We start from the raw sequence: 23425 nt of genomic DNA, 5'->3' as shown, positions 1-23425 counted from the left end.
GACAGAGATCCATAGATTCATTGTTAACATTGAATGGGGGAAAATATGCAATATGCAATGGGGCAAGAATACAGCCTACTACCACCACCACAAAAGGATACTGATTCCTTGTAGGACATAAAATATCATTTACCAATACCATTGCTCCCTACCTCTTCATGATGTTTTCCTGACTTTGATGCGGCTTTAGAACTTTTGCTCCCAGATTTCTTTCATTTTTTAAATTTTAAATTAATTGTTTGTTACCTTAACTTCCCAGGTAACTCCCTCCTTCTCTTCCCTCCTCATATTAAGAGAAGGTGTCATAAGACAAAAAATATGTATATATATATATATATATATATATATATAACTATGTCTTGCTTATTTCTGTTTATCAGTTCTTTCTCTGGAGTTATATAAATAAGGCACTCTTGGTTCTACTCTTTCACTCTTCATAATTTCATGAAGGTCTTTCCATCTTTTTGTTTTGTTTTTAATTAACCTACTTGTCATTTCTTATGGTACAATAGAATTCCATCATATTCATATGCCACAACTTGTTTAGCCCTTCCCAATCCATGGGCATCCCCTCAATTTCCAGTTCTTTGCTACCACAAAAAGAGTTGCTATAAATATTTTGGAACATATAGATTCGTTTCCTTTTCCTGTAATCACTTTGGGAAATAAACCTAACCTTCCTCCTTAGAATTCTGGACTACTTGACTTTGTGGTCGCCTTGATTTTATTTCAGCACAGATTTCTGCTTTGTTTCTGTTTGTTTAGACCATTCACTAAAACCAACATCCCAAGCATATCATCTCTCCCACAGTACTGTTAATTTTTGCTTGCTTCTTGATCATATTAACTTAATACTCTCTTTTTTTCTTTCCTTGCCCTATATCCCATAGATATCCACAACCCAAAATGGTATCACATGACATTGTATCTCTCAGTAAAGCTCCATGATGAAACATAGTACTCAAATATTTACTGACTTAATCATTACTGCCTCCTATTTTGTATATTAATTAGAAAATCTGGAATTAATTTAAGTCACAAATAAATCCCAAAATGCTTTCTCAAAAAGCAATTAAAAATTTTTATTTGGTGTCAACTGAATGTTTTCATTAATTTCCAATGCAATTCTCTTTTCTTCCTACCACAGCTTTTCTCTCTTAAAAGAAGATTAGCAATCATCTGGAAAATTTTAATTTTATGGTTTGATAACAACACAATCAAGAGTATAATACATATCAAAATATTTCTCAATATATGAGGGTCTATGTATCATGCAGACATGCTGAATGTGAAGTAGTGCTATAAAATAATCTGAAAACTGAAAAGAGAATATTGTTAGAAAATATAGCTATGCTTGACAAATAGATATGACTGGTAATGGTTATAGATATGGATGTGTAACTAACTATAGAAATACATATAGATACTGGCATATAGATTAAAATAGTTACCATTTTTATAAAACTTTAAGATTTTCTAAGTACCATACATCTATTGTTTCATTTGTTCCTCACAACAATTCTAGAAAGTAGGTGCTTATCCTCATTTCACAAATGAAGAAACTGAAGAAGATAGTGGCTAAGTGGTTTGTTAAAGGTCTTCCAGATGGTATGTCTTTGAGGCAGAATTTGAACTTAGGTCTTCCTATTTCCAAATCCAGTGCTTTTACATATATCAGTATCAAAATAGCTATAATTAGACACATATATGCAAATAATAAGCTAGCATATTTGCAACTAGATCATACCCTTGGCAAAGCTTTGAAGAAGAAAGAATTTGTCTCTGCTACTTCTAATCCTTTGTCTTTTAGCACCACTGGATCTCATACACTTTAACAGCTCATTCTCTTTCTCCTTCCTAATTCTGCCCTCAGGGACTCTGTTCTCTCAATCAATATTTGATCTGGACCCTGGGTTTGTGACAAAGGACATAAATGCAAATACCAGTTCTGCCAGTTCCTCTCAGAGACTGCTTATTGGCCATGTTTTGATTTGCTTGTTTTAGGTATGAGTTGGATTAGATGACCTCTGAGGTTCGTTAAAACTGAGATTCAATGAATTTGTGAAAATGTTTCTAGATAGTAGCTTATATTCTGAGCTCTTCCCTATTTACACCTTTCCTATTTCCATGTCAATTGAATTGAATTGAAGTAAATTTAATAAACGTTTATTAAGTGCTATCTTGCAAAACATTTGAAGCTGTATTTACTTTGGAAGACACACTAGCAGTCCATATCCCTAAAGGGTAGTTATATCTTCCCTCTCCAGGATTATAGGTGTACCCTTGAAGAATTACTTCTACTGCTATGCTCTCAAGCCCTCATTTTGGTATGTTTCTCCAATATCAATTACCAGTTACAATTAGCATCTCTCCTATATCATTGATTGTCCCAATAATTAACCCCCCTATCCTAGTAACATGTAATAATAATGATAGCTAACATTTATATAATGCTTACTAGGTGCTAAATGCTTTACAATTTATCATCCCATTTGATTCTTACAACAATCCTGGGAAGGATATACTATTTTAATCTCCATTTTAGAGATAAAGACACTGAGCCAAATAGAGGTTAAATGACTTCTGTAGGATTACATAGGTAATAAGTGACTGAGACCAGATTTGAATTCATGTATTTCTGACACTAAACCCAGGATTCTATCCATGGTGCCACCTAGCTGCCCCAATAACATCAGTTAGTTTTACAAAGAGATTTACTGAAAAATACAGCAAGTCAAAAATACATGAAAATTCCTAGATGTGGGCACACACTTCTCTGCACTTCAGTTCCCAGGAAGAGTGGGCATCAACTTAAAATGACTGTGGCAAAGAATTTACCCCAATAAATCTGTTTCTGAATGCAGCATAGTACATGGACAATCACTAGCTTGCTTCTAAGACATAGCATGTCACTTATCAGTCATATTTCCGAGCTGGGTCAAAAAGATTGCTTCTTAGGGCTCTATGGGTATAATGGTCTGGACTATTAGAAAACTCTTTTATGGGTTTCAGCTCTTTGACCTTTAGTGGGCAGATCTTTCAACCTTTTGTCAAAGTTATTAAAATGTTGTGGATTTCAGATGCCTTTGCCAGTTAATTTTTTGTACAAATGAGCCCTGTAAGTGCTTTTCAAATCATAACAACAAAGTCACCATATACAAAACTAGTGTCTGTCAACAAATCAAGTTCAATAATTACAGAGGTATATTGTCCCCAACACTCTGCCTAAGACAACCAATATTTAGAGAATTGTATTTAGTCTGAGACATCAAATTTTATTTAGTGAAACTTTGATAAATAGAATATCCAGAAAAGGTTGTCTAGGATAATGAAGGGGAGTCATGCTATATGTTGAAGGAACTACATATATTTTAGCTGGTGAAAAGACATATGAATGATACTTTCAAATATTTGAAGGGCTCTCAATGAAAAAATATATTAGATTAATTCCATTTGTCCCTAGAGATCAAGAATGGAATATAAAAGGGAAAAATTCATCTTTTATGTTTACCTTTTTGTGTTTCTCATAAGTCTGGCATTTAAAAGTCAAATTTTCTATTCATTTCTGTTTTTTTTTAATTAGGAATGCTTGAAAATCCTCTATTTCACTAAATATGCATCCCCCCCTTTTTTTAATACTCAGTTTTGCTGAGTAATTATTCATGGTTGTAATCCTAGCTCTTTTACCTCCTAGAATATTATATTCCAAATGATCCAGATTTAGCATGGAAGCTGTTAAGTTCTGTTTGATCTTTACAGTAACTCTATAATATCCAATTTTTTTTTCAATATAACTGCTTATAGGATTTTCTCCTAGACCAGGGCACTGTGGAGTTTGGCTATAATATTCCTGGAAATTTTCATTTAGGGACATCAGGAGGTTATCAGCGGATTCTTTCAATTTTTATTTTACCCTTTGGTTCTAGGATATCATGGCAGTGTTCCTAAAGAATTTCTTGAAATATGATTTCTAGGCTCCTTTTTGGCCATGATTTTCAAGTAGTCCACTAATTCTAAAGTGATCTTTCTATTATCTATTTTATAAGTTAGTTGACTTTCTGATAACATATTTCTAATTTTCTTCTATTTCCCGCCATTCTTTTGATTTGATTTTGTTTCTAGATGTCTCATGGAGTCATTAGCTTCCACTTGCCTAGTTCTAATTTTTAAGGAATTATTTTCTTCAGTGTTTTTGGACTTTAAAAAAAAATTGTTTGTCAATGTATTCAGTGAATTTTGGTATCTCTTTTCCCAAGTTGATTCTGTTTTCATAATTTTCTGGTATCATTTTCATCTCTTTTTCCAATTTTCAGCTCCCTTTCTTATTTTATTTTTAAAATCCTTTCTGGGACTTTCTGGGCTAAGATGACCATAGAGTAGAAGCAAGGTTCTTCTTCTTACAACCTATTATTATAAAGTGCCTCAAGATGATAAAAAATAAAAATCAGACATGAAAAGGACTCTACCTCAGACATGGCCTTGAAGGTAGGCAGGGTTTGGGCATTTCCACCATATAAGGGAATTACACCTACAGAAGCTCAAGCTCCTCCCCACTCCACCTACCAAGCCAGAGTCAGAGTGAGTACTGGGGCAATCTCTAGGTTCTTGAGGGCTGGGTGAGAGCACCACAGACTTACCCCTGAGGGCAACATAATGACAGCAATATTGAACAATGATCAACCATGAATGATTTAGTTTTTCTGATCAAAGCAATGAGCCAAGATAAATCTGAAGGACAAAGTTCAAAAAATGCTACATCTCTCTAGAAAGAAAACTGATAGAGCCCAAGTGCAGATCGAAACATTTTTCTTTTCTTTTCTTTTCTTTTCTTTTCTTTTCTTTTCTTTTCTTTTCTTTTCTTTTCTTTTCTTTTCTTTTCTTTTCTTTTCTTTTCTTTTCTTTTCTTTTCTTTTCTTTTCTTTTCTCTTTTCTTTTCTTTTCTCTTTTCTTTTCTTTTCTTTTCTCTTTTCTTTTTTGAAATGTGGCTAATATAGAAATATGATTTGCATGATTTTACGTGTATATCTGATATCACATTTCTCTTCTTCTCAATGGGGAGGGGAGGGGTGGGTAGGAGGGAGAGAATTCAGAATTCATATCTTTAAAAAAAAGAATGTTAAAAATAAATAATAAGGGGCGGCTAGGTGTCTCAGTGGATTGGGAGTCAGGCCTAGAGACAGGAGATACTAGGTTCAAATCTGGCCTCAGATACTTCCTAGCTATTTGACTCTAGACAAGTCATTTAATCCCTATTATCTAGCCATTTCTGCTCTTCTGCTTTAGAACTAATACACAATTGATTCTAAGATAAAAGATAAAGGCTTAAAAAATAAATAATAAATTTATTTTTAGAATAAATGGGAAAAATCCAATTATCAAAATAAAAATAAAGTAAAATTACAAGAAAGAAGAAATTAAAACAACTTTCAGAAGCTATTAGATATTATTGTATTACAACAAAACTAAGAATTCATAGAAAAATAGAATATTATATACAAAGTACTAAATACTCTGACTAATAAAACACTTAATATAGATTTCACATAATCCAGTCTCTGAACTCTAAAAGAAATGACCTTTCCCCCTCACCAAAAAACAAACAAAAAACAACAAACCATTCCATATGCATTTATAGGAAATTTCTATCAATCTTTTCATGAATAATTAGTACCTACAAAGTTTCTCAAAAAATGAGAAAATAACTTCGATCAAATTTCTTTTTTTGAGAATAATGTGGCTATGATACAAAAAATGGAGAAGGAAAAAGAGGAGAAAACTGTATAGCAATATTATTACTAAATTTTAATTTAACATTTAAAAAATTCTGGCAAAAAAAGATTTTAGCAAGTCATTTAAAAAGTCATCTACTAATATCTCTGTTAAGCATATTATTCAATAGAATTCCTAGTGTCTTCCCCTTCCCATGTCCAATTTTCTTCTCTGCTACCAAGTTTTCTGTTCCTCAAAGGTGCTTCCTTCTTTTTTGTCCTCTTTATATATATATATATATATATATATATATATATATATATATACATATATATATATATATTACTATGTGTTTTTATTCTAACTCCCAGTACAAAAAAAGTCATCTACTAAGATAAATTTGAATTTATATCAGGAATACAGAGATAAGTCAACATTAGGGTAAAATTAACATAATCATATTAAAAATAAAAACATTATAAATAATCATTTCAATGAATGCAGAAAAAGTCTTTGATAAAGTACAACACTTCTTTATATTTTTAAAAACCTACAAAATGTAAGATTTTAAAAATATAATGTTAGAATGATTAAGGAAAGATAGGTACATGAATACATTGTTGGTAGAGGTGTGAATTAGTTCAACCATTCTGGAAAGAAATTTGAAAGTATTCAAATGGTCTAAACTCTTTCAACCAGATGTTTCGCTGCTAAGGAGATACTCCAAGGATGTCAATGACAAAAATAAGACCCTTTTAGATATGAAAATATTTATAGAAACATCTTTTTATGGTAATAATAATAAGAATAACATTTATCTATTATTTATTATGTGCTAAGCACTGAACGGGCAGCAAAGTCAATGACTATCAACTGAGTAATGACTAAACAGATTTCAGTATATGAAAACAAAGCAAAACAAATGTGCTATTAAAAAAAAGAAGATTATGAATCTAGAGGAGCATGGAGAAATTTATTTGAACTGATACAAAATGGAGTCAGAGGACCAAGAAAAATAATATAAACAATAACTACAATGTAAAGTAAAATAACAATAAAACATGCAAAACTATATTGAGCAAAATTATGTCCTAACCTGGCCCCAAAGACAAGATGAAATAGCATTTCCCTCATTTATTTGAGGAGATATTGAACTACAGATATAGAAGGTTGTTATATAAAACCTAAGTTTTTCAGTATTTTGGCTAGTTCTGCAGATTTTTTTTCTTTTTTTAATTCTTTATAATAAAGAATGAATTTTGGGGAGACATCTTGGGGAGGAATACAGCAGAAAAGTTATATGTAAAAAAATTCATTAACTTATTTTTCAAAACTAGGGAGAAATGAGTATAACAATTGCATCTTATGGGACTCAAATACCTCTGTTAAGTCTGAGATTTAGATCTAACTCTGACTTATGTTCTTTCCCTGATGCCCAGTTTCCTTTATCATATTGAGCAGGCAAATGATACACTTCAGCAAAAGTGTCTCAGGGTTTGTTTGTTTTTTCAAGGTCATAGCTTATGCAAAGACATGGAAGTGGGAAATGAATTACCACGTATGGGGAATCTTAAGGAGACAATGACTGGTAATTAAAAAAAATCTCTTCTTAATTGATTTCTAGGCCAAAGGGCATTTAACTTTCAGCATCTCAACCCCACGATGGATCATGTTATAAATGAGACTGTGGTTTTACTCTTTAAGGATTGAATGCTGAAAATGCCAAGTGATTGAAGTGGAAGAAATAAGCTCACAAGTGTTTTTCAAGAACTTTGCTTCAACCTCAGATTAACTAACTCTTCCACTCACAACCCAAGCTCAATCAATGTGCTTCTTTTTCATCAGGCCTATAATTACATAGCCCACCAAAATTTTGGTACATTATGTGTTGGGAAATGCAAGATGAGAAAATTCTGAATAGTCTATTTCCTCTTATCTCTGAATTTCCCCTTCAGTCTTCATTATTTTTCCTATCAATTGATGCAGGTTTTCTTTATCTTGAGTTTTAAAAATTCATTCAACTAAATACAATTATATTGAAATTTAAATAATTTATATAGTGCTCATAAGGCACTGATTTAGACACTCTAGGAATAAAAAAGAAAAAAATGGTAAATATCATGTCATGGTGGAAAGAGGGATAAATTTTAGAGCTAAAGAAATTGGGTTCACATCCCAGCACTGTGACCTATTGCCAAAGAATCTTAATTTCTTCATTTGTTAAATGAGGAGAGTTAGGTCAGATGACCCCAATGATTCTGTCTAGTTCTATACATAAATCTCTACTAGTATAAGTTATAGTCTCTAGACTTATGGAACTTACAGATAAGTACTGAAGGCTAAGACATGCAGATAACTACAAGGAAGAATGTAAATGAATTACAGTGTGAGAGTGGTCCAAAGAAAGTTGTTTAGACAAAACAGGGAACATATTAGTAGGCTTAGACCTCTTATAACCTTGACATGAAAAAATAATTTTAATAACTATGTAAGATTGTTTGACCTTTCAATTTATTATTAAAGAAAAGTGCTAAATAGACATTAAGAGCTAGGTGGTACAATGGATAGTGTTGGATCTGGAGTTAGGAAGATATGAATTCAAATCTGCCCTCAAATACTTACTAGCTGTTTAACTCTGGTAAGTCACTTAACCCTGTTTGTCTCAGTTTCCCATCTGTCAACCCAACTGAAGAAAGAAATGGCAAACCCATTCCTAAATCTTTGCCAAGAAAACTCCAAAAAAGGATCATGAAGAATTGGACACAATTGAAAAAAGAACCGAACAACAAAACAAAAAGACATTAACTGGTCAATCCCCTAAATTTTGTTGTACTAAATAGATTCTGATCATCCTTTTGATCAATGGTGAACATTAAGGCCAACACTTGGACAAGATGCTAAAGAATCATATAATTGGGGAAATTAATGGGTACTGAATTAAATGATTATTTGGTCCAAACAAAACTCTGAAAATAAAATCTCTCACTATTAGAATCTACTCTTAACATTCGGATTTCTTATATTAGGTTCACAATAAAAATAATTTATAGCTCCAAATTTGGGGCCTCCTTCACTAGGTATACAAACAGTCAAGGTTTCTATTCTAAACCTCATAAAGTCAAACTGTTCTGTCCTTCTGGTAGCTATGAAATCCCTAGCGGGATAGCATGTCTATTCAATTGTTTTTCCGGGGGGTGGGGGGAGTGGATGTGTGCAGATGTCTCCATTCTCTCATTCCACCTCTCATCTGTATTTGAGAGGCAGCTGACCCCACTTAGAGATGCAGAAAGAAGCCTTGGAACAGAGAAAAACTGAATGCTAATCAAATCTAAGACCTTGATCTCATTAAAACCTGATAGTTATGAACAGAGTCTGGGTGGCTTGTAAACAAGCATTAATATTTGCAGCAATATAATTATACCTGTCATTTATAAATTGTCTTAATGCCTTCAAAGACACTTTCATGTACATTATTTTTTCATCTGAATCTTAAAACAAACTTGTAAGTTATTGTACTTCTAACTCTCCACTCCTTTTTTTTAGTTATCTTTCCAGGACTGTGATTTCATTGGCTTGAGGAATTCCCTAGTTTGAAAGCTCCCTTCATGAGGCAGATTGGCACCTCTTTTAGGATCTTAGAAAGTTAGTGCCTGAGCAACTGAAAAATTCAATGACTTGTCCATGATGACAAAGTTTGTTATGTGAGACAGAGAGCTTTAAATTGGATCTTCCTAACTTCAAAATCAGCTCTCTATCCCCTATACTAGTCAGCTTCTCTAATGAATGAGGAAATCAAGGCAGAGACACTGCAAGAAAACATCAAAGGGTAGGATGCATGCTTCTTCAAGTCTGAGTCTTTCTGACTCCCAGGGCATCGCTCTTGAAACTAGACCATGATGCCTCAATTGCTTTAGTTTTAGTTGGTAAAGCATTAGTCCCATCAAACAAGCATTAATCCTTTCATCAGATTTTGACAGGAGTACTCTATCTTTTCAGGGTGTTAGATAATTTTTTATTTTAGCCAATTGCCCAGGTATTATAACCACCAAAGGAGTTAAACTAAATCATTGTTACTAAATTTTCTGTACTGCCTGTTCCAGGAGCCTACCAATTGGTAACTGGAATATTTCAAGAGGCATAGAAGTCATAATAGTGATGAGATTCCTAGGAATTAGAAGACATAATCAAGTGCACACTTATTCTAGAACAAAGATGTCAAACATGTCGTTTCCTGGATGCATGTGGTCTGACACTCCTCAGTGCAGACCAAAATATATTAAAATATGCAGTAATATAGATTGTTTAGTGTACTGGGATAGAATTATATCTATTTTCTCCTTGAAATATTGATAATCAAGGAGATATGAATGGGTTCCATCTAACTTTTGTTCATACTTATTATTTTGGGAGAAAGGGAATATCCCAAGCTCTATATCTAAAATTTGACCACTTTCCCACCTAATACCAATTCCATGATGAATACATATAGAAAATAGCAAAAGAAACCCACTGTTACAAATTTTAGCACAACAGAAAACTGGGGGATTTATTAATAGGACCATATACAGCAGTGATGGTGAATCTATGGCATGGATGTCAAAGATGGCATGCAGAATGCTCTCTGTGGGCACATGTCCACCCTTCCCCCCACTCCAGAGTTCATTACTAAAAAGGCAGAGGGACTTGGATGGAGCTACTCCCTTCTCCTTCACCACCATGCCTGACCCACACCTCTGCCCAGCAGCCCAACAGGAGTGCTCCCTCCCTCCCCTTTGTGGGATAAGAAAGGGCAGGGTGCATCTGCACTCGATGGGGGGAGAGGAATATGGAACAAGGTCTGGGGGGAGGCAGACATGTAATAGTCTGGGGGGTGACGTGGGGGTGGGGCCTGGCACCCCATTACTTAAAGGTTTGCCATCATTGATACATAGCATATCATACAAAATGAATTCTCAGTCCCTTTTGACAGTAAGATAAAAGATCAACCAAGAGAGTGCCCTTAAATTCTCCTATGGGAACTTCCCCAAAGTTTCTAGAGTAACAAATCAGGAATAGGGACAAGATGAACACCGCCCATTCCTGTCTTCCCTAATTCTTTTCTTTCAGTGACCTGGAGTGGAGTGGGCCTCTTTCAACTTCTCTCCAATAGCTACAAAGCAGATTCTTGATTGGATAATCCCAAGATAGACTCAAGCTTGAAGAGTTCCTTCCCTTCCTTCACACAGGTTGAACCTTTATCCCTACTGTAGAAAGGAAGCAAGAACAAGTTATGAACTTTCTGCCACTGTGTTGGAACAAGGAACAGTGGGAATATCCATAGAGAAGAAATTGACAAGACTGACAGTTGGTGGGGGAAGGGGCAACTAGGAGTGGCAGTTGGTCTTGTGAGGAAGACCACTTTCTGCCTGGCATTGGAAGTGGGAGGAGCTTGGCTTGTGTTCCGAGTCTCTGGTTTGAGGTACCTTTACTTGCTTCAGCCAGAAAATATGGGTCCAATCAGCTCTGAAGATGAGAACTGTTCTTGTTGCTTGCTGTCTGCTGCTAAGATTCTAAAATTGAGAAATCTAGCACAAATATAGCATAGAAAGGAACAGGAGAAACTCTCCACCAGTCTATGAGGCCTGGCCTCAGCTCAAAAGCTGAGAAAGACTCCAACCTTATTAATTAATTAATTAAATCAATTTAGAGCATTATTTCTTGGTTACAAGAATCACATTACTTCCCTCCCTCCCCTGCACCCACCCTTCCCACAGCCAATGCGCGATTTCACTGGGTATTACTTGTGTCCTTGATCAGAACCTATTTCCATGTTATTTGTGTTTGTACTAGGATGTTCATTTAGAGTCTACCTCCCCAGCCATATCCCCTAGACTCATGTATTCAAGCAGTTGTTTTTCTCTGTGTTTCTACTCCCACAGTTTTTCCTCTGAATGTGGATAGTGCTTTTTCTCATAGATTTCTCAAAGTTGTTCAGGATCACTGCATTGCCACTAATGGAGAAGTCCATTACATTCGACTGTACCAGAGTATATCAGTCTCTGTGTACAATGTTCTCCTGGTTCTTCTCTTCTCACTCTGCATCAATTCCTGGAGGCTGTTTCAGTTCCCAAGGAATTCCTCCACTTTATTATTCCTTTGAGCACAATAGTATTCCATTACCAACATATACCACAATTTGTTCAGCCATTCCCCAATTGAAGGGCCTCCCCTCATTTTCCAAATTTTTGCCACCACAAAGAGCACAACTATGAATATTTTTGTACATGGTTTTTTTCCCTTATTACCTCTTTGGGGCCCAAATTGTTTAAAATTGCCCTCCAAAATGGTTGGATCAATTCACAACTCCACCAGCAATAAATTAATGTCCCAACTTTGCTACATCCCCTCCAGCACTCATTACTTTCTGTTGCTGTCATGTTAGCCAATCTGCTAGGTGTGAAGTGATACCTCAGAGGTGTTTTGATCTGCATCTCTCTGATTATAAAAGATTTAGAACACTTTTGCATGTACTTATTAATGGTTTTGATTTCTTTAACTGAAAATTGCCTATTCATGGTCCCTTGCCTTTATCAATTGGAGAATGGCTTGATTTTTTGTACAATTGATTTAGCTCTTTATAAATTTGGGTAATTAGACCTTTGTCAGAGGCTTTTGTTATGAAGATTGTTTCCCAATTGGTTGCTTCCCCTCTAATTTTGGATGCATTCGTTTTGTTTGTACAAAAACTTTTTAATTTGATGTAATCAAAATTATTGATTTTACGTTTTGTGTTTTTTTCTAGCTCTTGCTTGGTTTTAAAGCCTTTCCTTTCCCAAAGATCTGACATGTATATATTCTGTGTTCACCTAATTTGCTTATAGTTTCCTTGTTTATATTTAGGTTATTCACCCATTCTGAGTTTATCTTGGTGTAGAGTGTGAGATGTTGATCCAAACCTAATCTCTCCCACACTATCTTCCAATTTTGCCAGCAGTTTTTTTTATCAAATAGTGGATTATGGTCCCAAAAGCTGGGATCTTTTGGGCTTATCATAAACTATCTTGCTGAGGTCATTTACCCCAAGTCTATTCCACTGATCCTCCTTTCTGTCTCTTAGCCAGTACCAAATTGCTTTGATGACCACTGCTTTATAGTATAGTTTGAGATTTGGGACTGCAAGTCCTCCTTCCTTCGAATTTTTTTTCATGATTTCCCTGGATATTCTTGACCTTTTGTTCTTCCAAATGAACTTTGTTATGGTTTCTTCTAATTCAGTAAAAAAGTTTTTTGGTAGTTCAATGGGTATGGCACTAAATAAGTAAATTAATTTGGGTAGGATGGTCATTTTTATTGTGTTAGCTTGTCCTACCCATGAGCAATCAATGTTTATCCAATTGTTTAGATCTAGTTTTAAATGTGTGAAAAGTGTTTTGTAGTTGTGTTCATATAGTTCCTGTGTTTGTCTCGGTAGATAGATTCCTAGGTATTTTATTTTGTCTAAGGTGATTTTGAATGGGATTTCTCTTTCTAGTTTTTGCTGCTGAACTATGTTGGAGATGTATAGAAATGCTGATGACTTATGCGGGTTTATTTTGTATCCTGCAACTTTGCTAAAGTTGTTGATTATTTCAACTAGCTTTTTGGTTGATTCACTGGGGTTCTTTAAGTAGACCATCATATCATCTGCAAAGAGTGATAGCTTGGTCTCCTCATTGCCTATTTTAACACCTTCAATTTCTTTTTCTTCTCTAATTGCTACAGCTAGTGTTTCTAGTACCCAATAATTCTTTAATTTTCTCTCTTTGGATCTATTTCCAGGTCAGTTTTTTTAGATATTTCATGTTTTCTTCTGGTTTTTAACTCTTTTGACTGTGTTTTATTATTTCTTGATATCTCATAAAGTCATTCATTTTTATTTGCCCAATTCTAATTTTTAAGAAATTATTTACTTCTGTGAGCTTTTATTTATTTATTTATTTTATCATTTGGTCAATTCTGCTTTTTAAGCTGTTATTTTCTTCTTACATTGCTTTCCTTTCCCTCCCCATTTTCCCTCTGCCTCTCTTAATTGATTTTTAAAATCCTTTTTGAGTTTTTCCAGAGCCTGGGGCCAATTCATTTTTTTTTAAGTTTTGCATTGTGAAGTTTTTACTGTTCCTTTCTGAGTCTGTGCCTTACATTTTTTCTCCCCTCTATAACATTTTTCTACACTTACGTCTGTTTTTTAGTGTTTGCTCATTTTCCCAGACTTTTACTTTTATCTTAAAAGTATGCTCTGTTCTTTGGACAGAGAAGTCACTCTCTTAAACATTGACTTTTCCTTGCTACTATCCTTTGCTTTTCTTCTAGGTTTCTGCAAATTTCAGTTTTTTCCAAAGTTCCAAATTCCAAAGTTCCAATGGCCTGTGTAATATGGAAACTTAATTAAACTTTCCCTCATTGGTATTAGCTTAAGAATCCCTTTGGTTTGATCTCTTGTAAGTGTATGATTTGTAATAAGAATATAGTTCTAAATACAAGTCTGTATATGTAACCAGATTAAGAATATTATTCCAAGGTAATCCCTGAGACATAATTTTAAATATGTGTATTTTTATAATAATTTAAAGTGTGTCTTATCATATTAATCATGAGTGAGTTACTATGGCCCTGTGATTTGTCTGTCACAATAAAGCTACATCTTGAAAGAGCCATTGGAATTAGAAATCAAATAAAAAATGTGTTATTTTTCACTTGTTTATTTGTTTTATATAATTATTCTCTTACAAAAATGTGAAAATATATTTTGCATAATAATACATGTATAACCCAGACTGAATTGCTTGCTAGCTCTAGGAAGGGAGTAGGGAAAGAAGGAAGGGAGACAATTTGGATGATATAACTTCAGAAAACATGGAAATTTGTATTTCAGAAAACACATGTAATTGGTAAATAATGTATCTTTATAATGGTAAAAAAAAATAATAAAGCCAGATATTTACTCAGAAGGGTCTCTCAGCATCTTACTTTTATACCAGTGGGCTAGGAAGTCTGGAAGCCACCTCCCACTGATGATTCAATCATCCCCTGGGAATGCTGATTGCTTGGGGGGGGGGGGAAGGGGGCTCAGAACACTGTGTGCTACCCTTTGTTGAGGCTCAAGCTCTAGCCTCAGGCTTAGGTAGGGGCTTTGGACCTCACTCTGGGCTTCCTCAGGTCAGGAACTCTGTAGACTGCTTTGCCCAAGTCACCTTAAGCTTGGATAGAGACTCTGGGCCTCACTCTGGGCTTAAACAGGCCAGGTGTTGTGGACTGACTTGCCCTGAGGTTCAGGTCTTCACTGCAGGCTTAGGGGAGGGTTCTTGGGGTTCTTGCCAGCTGCCTAGTGCTGGAGCTTGGGACCTTAGATTGCACTTGGGGAGGGTTCAGATCCTTCTTCTTGGCCTGTAACAACCAGGCATGCCACGGACTGTCCTGCACTAGAGCTTGGGACCTCACTTCAGGTTTGGGCTGGGGCTTGGAACTTTAAGGTAAATAAGGAGTAGGAGATGAAGGGGAGGCAGCAATGGAAAGAGAAAATGACCCAGGAAAGAAAACCTAAACTTCCCTGAGCCCCAGTTTCCTCAACAGCAAAAGGAGGGGATTGAATTCAAATCCTACCTCAAGCACCCACTAGCTGTCTGACCATTAGACCCTTAACCTTCAAACTCAGTTTTCTTTTTGGCAAAATAGGACCATTAATAGTATTCCACTTTATATGGTTGTTGTGAGAGTCAAATAAGAAAATATAGAGCACTTGGCAAAATTTAAAGTGTTACTCCTTATTACTGCATGACATCTAAGGTCCCATTTGTTGTTCTTGAGTCATTTTAGGGTCTTTGGGTCCCCATTTTGGATTTTCTTGGCAAAGATACTTAAGTGGTTTGCCATTTCCTTCTTTAGCTCATTTTATAGATGAGGAAACTGAAGCCAACAAAATTAAGTGACTTCCTCAGGGTCACACAGATAGTAATTATCTAAGTCTGGATTTGAACTCATGTCTTCCTAATTCTAGATCCAATGATTTCTCCACCCTACCCACTCTGTGGTCTCATTTAGTTCTTCCTGGCCTTCTTCACTTTTGAGGTTTTTACTGTTCCTTTCCTTAAAATGCAGGCAGAAATCCTGGGCAAAGTGAGAAAGAAACATGAACTAGAAGCCTCCATAAGTATTATCACTCTTTTTATATATGCTAATTATCTAAACAGCCTTGACTAATTCCAGATAGGTATTCATAATGCTGTTGTTTCAACTTTGGAAATGGGTACATTTCAGAAACCATTCTAGAACCTAAACTATATTCACTCTGCATGCCATATCCAATGGAGAGAAAAACCCCAAATGATTAGAATGCTACTCACCCTGAACTATTGGTACTGTTTTCACAACTGGTTCTCTCTCCTACCAGGGAAACAATTCATTTCTAATTTCTCCTGAGGCAAAGGAGGAAAGACTCCTGATAGTGCTTGTGCCAGGGTATTCTGGCACTCCGGCTCCATGAATATCTGTGAACTAGTGCTCCTAAATGACCACATCACAGACTTAATCGTAACTAAAATTGGAACTCCTTTACTCCCAGGAAGGTATCAAGGATACTCACCCAAGAGAGGGAAATACACCCAACATGATACTTTGCCAATTTCCTCCCCATTAGTTATGCTTCCAACTTCCAAGAAGTTGACACAGTTATGCTTTTTCCTGGGAGACCGCTCAAAAAACCAAATAACCAAATCTCCCTATATCCGCAATCAGTTTGCAGTCAACCTAATTATGCAATAGCAATTGGGGAAAAAAATCCTTCCTACTCCATAACTGGAACTCCCTAACTGGAACTCCATAACTGGAACAAGAACACAATGGCTTGTGAGGTAGTTAACCTAGTCCTTGCATCTCTGCAGGGCTTCCCTAATTAGAGTACTAACAAAAATGAGATGGCTGAAAAAATCCTGTGAACAGAATTTACTTCAGAGGAACAATCAGAAACAGACCACAGACAGACAAAACAAGGGAGTGAGCAACTTGTGAAGGGACGAGAATATAGAGATCTCATGAAAAGGAGGAGAAGAGATAGGCAGGCAGTCTCTAGAATTATCTTCTGGGTGTGGAAAACTGTAAACCTGCCCAGGCTCTGGATTTGTGTGCTCTGGGAGGAAGTTAGGGATCTCATAAAAGGAGTCTTTTCATGCCCACTGGTTGTTATGGAACGGAGTGATCAAACAAGAGGGCAGAACTTAGAAGAGATTTGTATAACCCCTAGACTCCAGGACCTTGTAACCAAGAATTAAAATAAAATATTCTAGAGGGTCAATACAAAGCAGGGCTAGACAATTAATATATAAAAAGAGAGACATGGTACAGTGGAAAAGCTACTGGATCTTGGCATCTGAAAACGCTGGCTTCAAATCCCACTTCTGCTCTATCTTACCCTGTGTGATTGTCAGAAAACCATCCTTTCTCATTAGTTTCTTCATCTCTAAAAATGAGGGAATTGGACTGGAAGACTTGTGAAATCCCCTCTATCTCTAAATCTATTATCTTATGAATAAAGTTAAAATTAAAATAAAAATGGTCCAGAAGAAAGTAGAATAATATCAGTCCTGATGAATAGGGGTTCAACCAAGACACTAATGAGACAAGAATGGGGGTAGTATAATGAAGTTTTATTGGAGGAAAGGAGGGACAAGAGAGGAAGGGAGGGAAGGAACGGTGAAGAAGAAAGACCGGATGCCAGAAGTGGAGGCTGTGGAGTCTTGTCTGAGTGGGGGAGGGGAATGGGAGAAAGGGGCAGTGGGGGGGAGGGGGGATCAGCACCAGCAAAGATGGCTGCTGAGTCTCTACATGAGTGGAGAAGGGTGCAACCTCTTATAGGATTGGAAAAACTGGGATTGTAGGGATGAGGCAACCTGGATTGCCTCTATTGGTTTGGGTGAGCTACTTGGGTCTGGTTCATCAGATAATCCTGAGGGATTGTGGAACTTCAGTCTCTGGGAGGTTCTCAGACTTGATGGTCAGGCATGCAGAATGGGCTAAGGAATGAACAGTCTTGCAGGTGTTGGGGCTGGCAGGTGCTGGGGTGGGGGGTGCTGTGAGTTTAGATAGGGATTGAAGGAAGGGGAGTTTTGGTTCCATATTCTCTCATATAATTAATATTTTTAGGATTTATACAGAACCTTTAACGTTTATAAGGCATGTAGCAAATGATACTTCACTTGATCTTCATGACAACCCTGAAAAGTAAATGCTGGGGCAGTGAATAGGACACTGGATCACATCTAGCCTCTGACACCTTCCTAGCAGTCTGAACTTGGACAAGTCATTTAACTTCTGCCTGTCTCAGTTTCTATAACTGTTAAATTAGGATAATAATAGATAATAGATATATTACATAGATGAAATAGATGATAGTCTTGAAGGGCTGTTTTGAGAATCACATGAGGTATTAGTTGAAAGGACCTGGTATATGATAGGCACTATATAAATACTTTTTCCTATCCCCTTCCCTCTAGGTATATTGGTGTTACTACTCAGTCGTTTCAGTTATGTTGAACTTTTTGGTCCCACATAAGTTTTTTTTTTTTTTTTTTTGGCAAAGAGACTGGAATGGTTTGCCATCTCCTTTTCTAGCTCATTTTACCTATGAGGAAACTAGGAAAACAAGGTTAAGTGACCTTCCTAGAATACCATAGCCAGTAAGTGTCTGAGGTCACATTTGTACTCAAATCATCCTGACTCCAGGCCCAGCGCTCTAGCCAGTTTTACTGATGAAAAACTAAGGCAGAAAGAGGTAATTTATCCCAGATCACATAGCTATGAAGTGTCTAAGACTGAACTGATACCTAAATCTTCCTGACCACAGGTCTGACACTCTATCCAACATGCCACCTAAATGCCTACAATGGAGATAGCCTACACAGATTAGGTTAAGAGTTCCACACTTGGTTTGTGGAACCAAAAATAAATCATAAGATCTTTGTAACATGTTATTATTACCCCTTTCGTGTACCACTGAGTACCTCACCTCTCCATCCCTGCCAAGACCTCTTCTACCTCCAATCCCATTGAAATTTCCCTTGCTGTCATTTGTGGTCAAAGCTCTTTGAAACACCTGGGAGCCAAGGATTAGGGGAAAAGGGGCCAGGAAGAATCTCCTCTGTCCTTTTTCCTGTAGAAGTCCTGGGGCGTAAGTGATCTCAGGGAGCTAGAAGGACTGCTGGCAGCTAGAAAGCATAAGAAAGCACCAATAAGCAGAAACCTGGATTTGTTTAATATTAGTAAAAGTCCATAGTAGAGGCTGGCTAAAACTCTGCTTGAAAGTGGTGCGTTCTGAACAAACAAATATCATTCACAATTATTATTACTAGTTCAGCTGTATAGCCTGGGTGGTTGGAGGTGGGGGGGAGCATATGCAGGCACCTATATTTCCCCTCAGAAGGATACAATTACTCCTATTTCTCAATCATCTTGTGATAACAACGCAGAGCATTTCCTTACCTATTTTTTAAAAATCCTAAATATTTTCATTTTTTGTTAACAGAAAAATTCCCTAATCTTTGTTGAAACTTTTTCCTTTAATGCAATAGCAGTCCAGTCTCCCTGGATAATGAGGCATATTTGCATTCATAGTTGTTATTCAAAAACAAGTCATAATATACAAATGTTATGCATCACAGCTTTATTAGACATAAAAGACAATCTATACAGTGAGGTTATAGATAATTAAACATCGCACAGAACAGAGTCAAGCGAATGATTTTTTTTAACCCTCTCTTTCCATCTTAGAATCAGTATTAAGCATTGATTCCAAGCAGGCTCACCAAACACGACTACATGATGTGGCAGTAGGCAGAGCCCTCTTGGAATGCTCATAGAGTCCTGGCCCTCACAGGCCAATCCCTACACACACACACACACACACACACACACACACACACACACACACACACACGCACACACACACTCACTCCATATCTTTCTTTTTAAGTCCCCTTCATTTTCAAATATATTACGCTCCTTTCTCTATGTGGGAAGTCAATCTATGTAGTAAAGAGAGAACGAGAGGAACAGAGGCTGAGAGAAAAAAGGGAAGGAGGAGGGGGAGTGAAAGAGTGACACAGGTATGGAAGGAGAAGAAAGAGAAAAATGAAGAAAGAAAGAGAGAATCAGGATAGAAAGAGATGAAGAGAGAGGAGAAGAGAGAGAAAGAGAGAGAGAAAGAGAGAGAGAAAGAGAGAGAAGTTTTGTAAAACTACCTGTTCACACATCAACTGAGTCTGACAATATATGCAATAATCCATAGTTCCCTAACTTTTCCTTTTGGACTAAGTTTGATTATAGCTAACATTTAGCTAATACTTTAGGATTTAGAAAGAACTTTATATAAATTGTCTCATTTGATGATCATAATAGCCCAATGAGATAATGCTATCAGTATTTTCATTTTACAGATGAGGAACTAGAGGGTGAGGTTAAATGACATGTTTAGGGTTACACCACTAGTAAGTGTCTAAGACAGAATTTAAACTCAGATCTTTTGTACTCCGAGGTCAGTGCTTTATTCACTATTCCACACGGCCACTTATAATTACATAGTATTCAGTTTTAATCTTTTTCTTCTTTCCATTTATATCATTGTAGCCATTACATATAGATATTATTGTCTTGGTTCTACTTATTCTATAGTGCAGTAAATATTCAACTATATTCAGCCACCACAATTTATTTAGTCATTTCTCAATCAATAGTCATCTACTTCCTTTCAAATTCTTTACAACTAAGCAAAGGCCTGGTATAAATATTTTGGTCTATAAAAAGGATTCCTAACTCATTTTTTTTTTGCCATAGCCTCCTTTAGAAATCTGAACAAACCCTACTCAGCGCAGCACCAGCCCTTCTCTCTCCACAGAGGTCATCTACAACCTCTGACGCCCCAGCAAACATGTCGAAGGGACCCACAGTTGGCATTGATCTTGGCACCACTTACTCTTATGTAGGAGTCTTCCAACATGGGAAAGTGGAGATCATTGCTAATGACCAAGGAAACAGGACCACCCCCAGCCATGTCGCCTTCACAGATGCAGAACGTTTAATCAGTGATGCTGCAAAGAATCAAGTTGCAATGAACCCCACCAACACAGTCTTTGATGCCAAATGTCTGATTGGTCACAGATTTGATGATGCAGTTATACAGTCAGACATGAAGCATTGGCCTTTAATGGTGCTGAATGACGCAGGCAGGCCTAAGGTCCAAGTGGAGTACAAAGGGGAGACCAAATGTTTCTATCCAGAAGAAATATCATCTGTGGTCTTGACCAAGATGAAAGAAATTGCTGAAGCTTACCTTGGGAAGACTGTCACAAATGCTGTTGTCACAGTACCAGCCTACTTCAACAATTCCCAACAACAGGCCACCAAAGATGCTGGAACCATTGCTGGTCTCCATGTGCTCTGAATCATCAACGAGCCAACTGCTTCTGCTATTGCTTATGACTTGGACAAAAAAGTTGGTGCTGAGAGAAATGTGTTGATCTTTGACCTTGGAGGTGGTACCTTTGATGTCTCCATCCTTACCATTGAAGATGGTATCTTTGAAGTCAAGTTCACAGCTGGGGACACCCACTTGGGTGGTGAGGACTTTGACAACTGCATGGTCAACCATTTCATTGCTGAGCTCCAGCGAAAGCACAAGAAGGACATCAGTGAGAACAAGAGGGCTGTCCGCCATTTGCGCACTGCTTGTGAACATGCAAAGAAAACCCTCTCTTCCAGTACACAGGCCAGTATTGAGATCAATTCCCTCTATGAAGGTATCGACTTCTATACCTCTATTACCCAGGCTTGTTTTGAAGAGCTGAAAGCTGACTTCTTCCATGGCACAATGGACCCTGTGGAAAAGGCCCTCAGAGATGCCAAGCTAGACAAATCACAGATTCTTGACATCATCTTAGTGGGTGGTTCCACTCATATCCCCAAAATCCAGAATCTTCTGCAGGACTTCTTCAATGGCAAGAAGCTCAACAAGACTATCAATCCTGATGAAACTGTTACCTATGGTGCAGCTGTCCAGGCTGCCATCTTGTCTGGGGATAAATCTGAGAATGTGCAGGACTTGCTGCTGCTGCTAGATGTCACTCCTCTTTCCCTTGGAATTGAAACTGATGGTGGAGTCATGACAGTTCTGATCAAATGCAATACCACCATTCCCACCAAGCAAACTCAGACCTTTACTACCTACTCTGACAATCAGCCTGGTGTGCTTATTCAGGTTTATGAAGGTGAGAAAACAATGACCAAGGATAACAACTTACTTGGCAAGTTTGAGCTCACAGGAATCCCTCCTGCCCCAAGTGGTGTCCCTCAGATTGAAGTTACATTTGACATTGATGCTAATGGCATCCTGAATGTGTCTGCTATGGATAAGAGCACAGGCAAGGAGAAAAAGATCACCATCACCAATGACAAAGGTCGTCTGAGCAAAGAAGAAATTGAGCGCATGGTCCAGGAGGCTGAAAAGTACAAGACTGAAGATGAGAATCATAGAGACAAGGTGTCTTCCAAGAATTCTCTTGAGTCTTATGCTTTCAACATGAAGGCAACTGTTGAGGATGAGAAACTGCAAAGCAAAATTGGTGATGAAGACAAACAGAAGATTCTTGACAAATGCAATGAAATAATCAACTGCCTGGATAAGAACCAGACTGCAGAAAAGGAAGAATTTGAGCATCAGCAGAAAGAATTGGAAAAAGTCTGTAACCCCATCATCACCAAGCTGTACCAGAGTGCAGGGGGCATGCCTAGTGGGTTCCCAGGAGGTGGAGCAGCCCCATCTGGAGGTGCTTCTTCTGGACCTACTATTGAAGAGATTGACTAAATGTGCCAGAAGAAAAAGCATTCTACACAGCTTTCCAAAAATTGAAGGACTCAAATTTGTAACCAAGGCAGTAGAGGTTTAAAGTTAACATTTAAGCTACTGTGTAAATCTGGGCATTCTGAATACTTGAATGTGTGCAGAGGGAGAAGTGAACAACATTGCACTTTATCGGTACTGTATAAAAACAAGTGGAAATGCGATTCTTCTCCTGGAGAATAAATATTTGAAATTGGCACCAAAAAAAAAAAAAGAAATCTGAACAAATCTATGAACCCCTTCATAGAATAATAATTTTAAATAAACAAAATAAAATACACAGGATTACAAAAGTGACTATATTGAAGTGAATATGTACACATATGTGCATATATATATAATATACCTCTATATCTATTTATCTATGTATCTATAATAAGATGACAAACTCCAGGATAAGAACACCTGGTCCATATGGTCTTTTTTCTATCTTTGACCTCCTTGTGTTATATGGTAAGTACTGTGATGTCTGGCTTGGAGTGTATAGGCATTTTGTGAATGATCGTTTTTAAAAATCATAATTATAGTTCCTAATCCTATACTCTTCTTTTCACAGCAATGGTCAGTAATACCAATGCTATTATCCCCACATAACTTGTTACAGAGACAGTCACCCAGCTTAATAAATGTCAGAACCAGGATCCAAGCCTAGGTCCCCTAACTCCAAATCCATCTCTTTTCACTTTTTCCACTTTTGCCACATATCAGGCTCAGCACGTAAATGAGTGGTGTCCCCTCAAAAGAAATCATTTTGGGAAGTTTTATCATTCTGCTGTTGCTAAAAAAGATTAATGGAATTTTCCTTTGGCAACCAAA

General features: G+C 36.8%; 2 protein-coding genes across 2 annotated transcripts; both read left to right on the top strand.

Annotated features, from left to right (window-relative positions):
* Positions 1 to 20641: 20641 nt before the first annotated feature.
* Positions 20642 to 21329, top strand: LOC130457168 (heat shock cognate 71 kDa protein-like). Its single transcript, XM_056816126.1, has one exon. The coding sequence runs from the start codon at positions 20642 to 20644 to the stop codon at positions 21152 to 21154; it is 513 nt and encodes a 170-aa protein (XP_056672104.1). The 3' UTR covers positions 21155 to 21329.
* A 20-nt stretch (positions 21330 to 21349) lies between these two features.
* LOC100021525 (heat shock cognate 71 kDa protein-like) lies at positions 21350 to 22805 on the top strand. Its single transcript, XM_056816125.1, has one exon. It carries the CDS (start codon positions 21350 to 21352, stop codon positions 22571 to 22573), a length of 1224 nt encoding a protein of 407 aa, XP_056672103.1. The 3' UTR covers positions 22574 to 22805.
* Positions 22806 to 23425: the final 620 nt, after the last annotated feature.

Source organism: Monodelphis domestica, chromosome 2, assembly GCF_027887165.1.
Source record: "Monodelphis domestica isolate mMonDom1 chromosome 2, mMonDom1.pri, whole genome shotgun sequence".
Taxonomy (NCBI): Eukaryota; Metazoa; Chordata; class Mammalia; order Didelphimorphia; family Didelphidae; genus Monodelphis; species Monodelphis domestica.
Note: the sequence above shows the minus strand (reverse complement) of the source record. Positions and strands in the feature narration are given on the sequence as shown.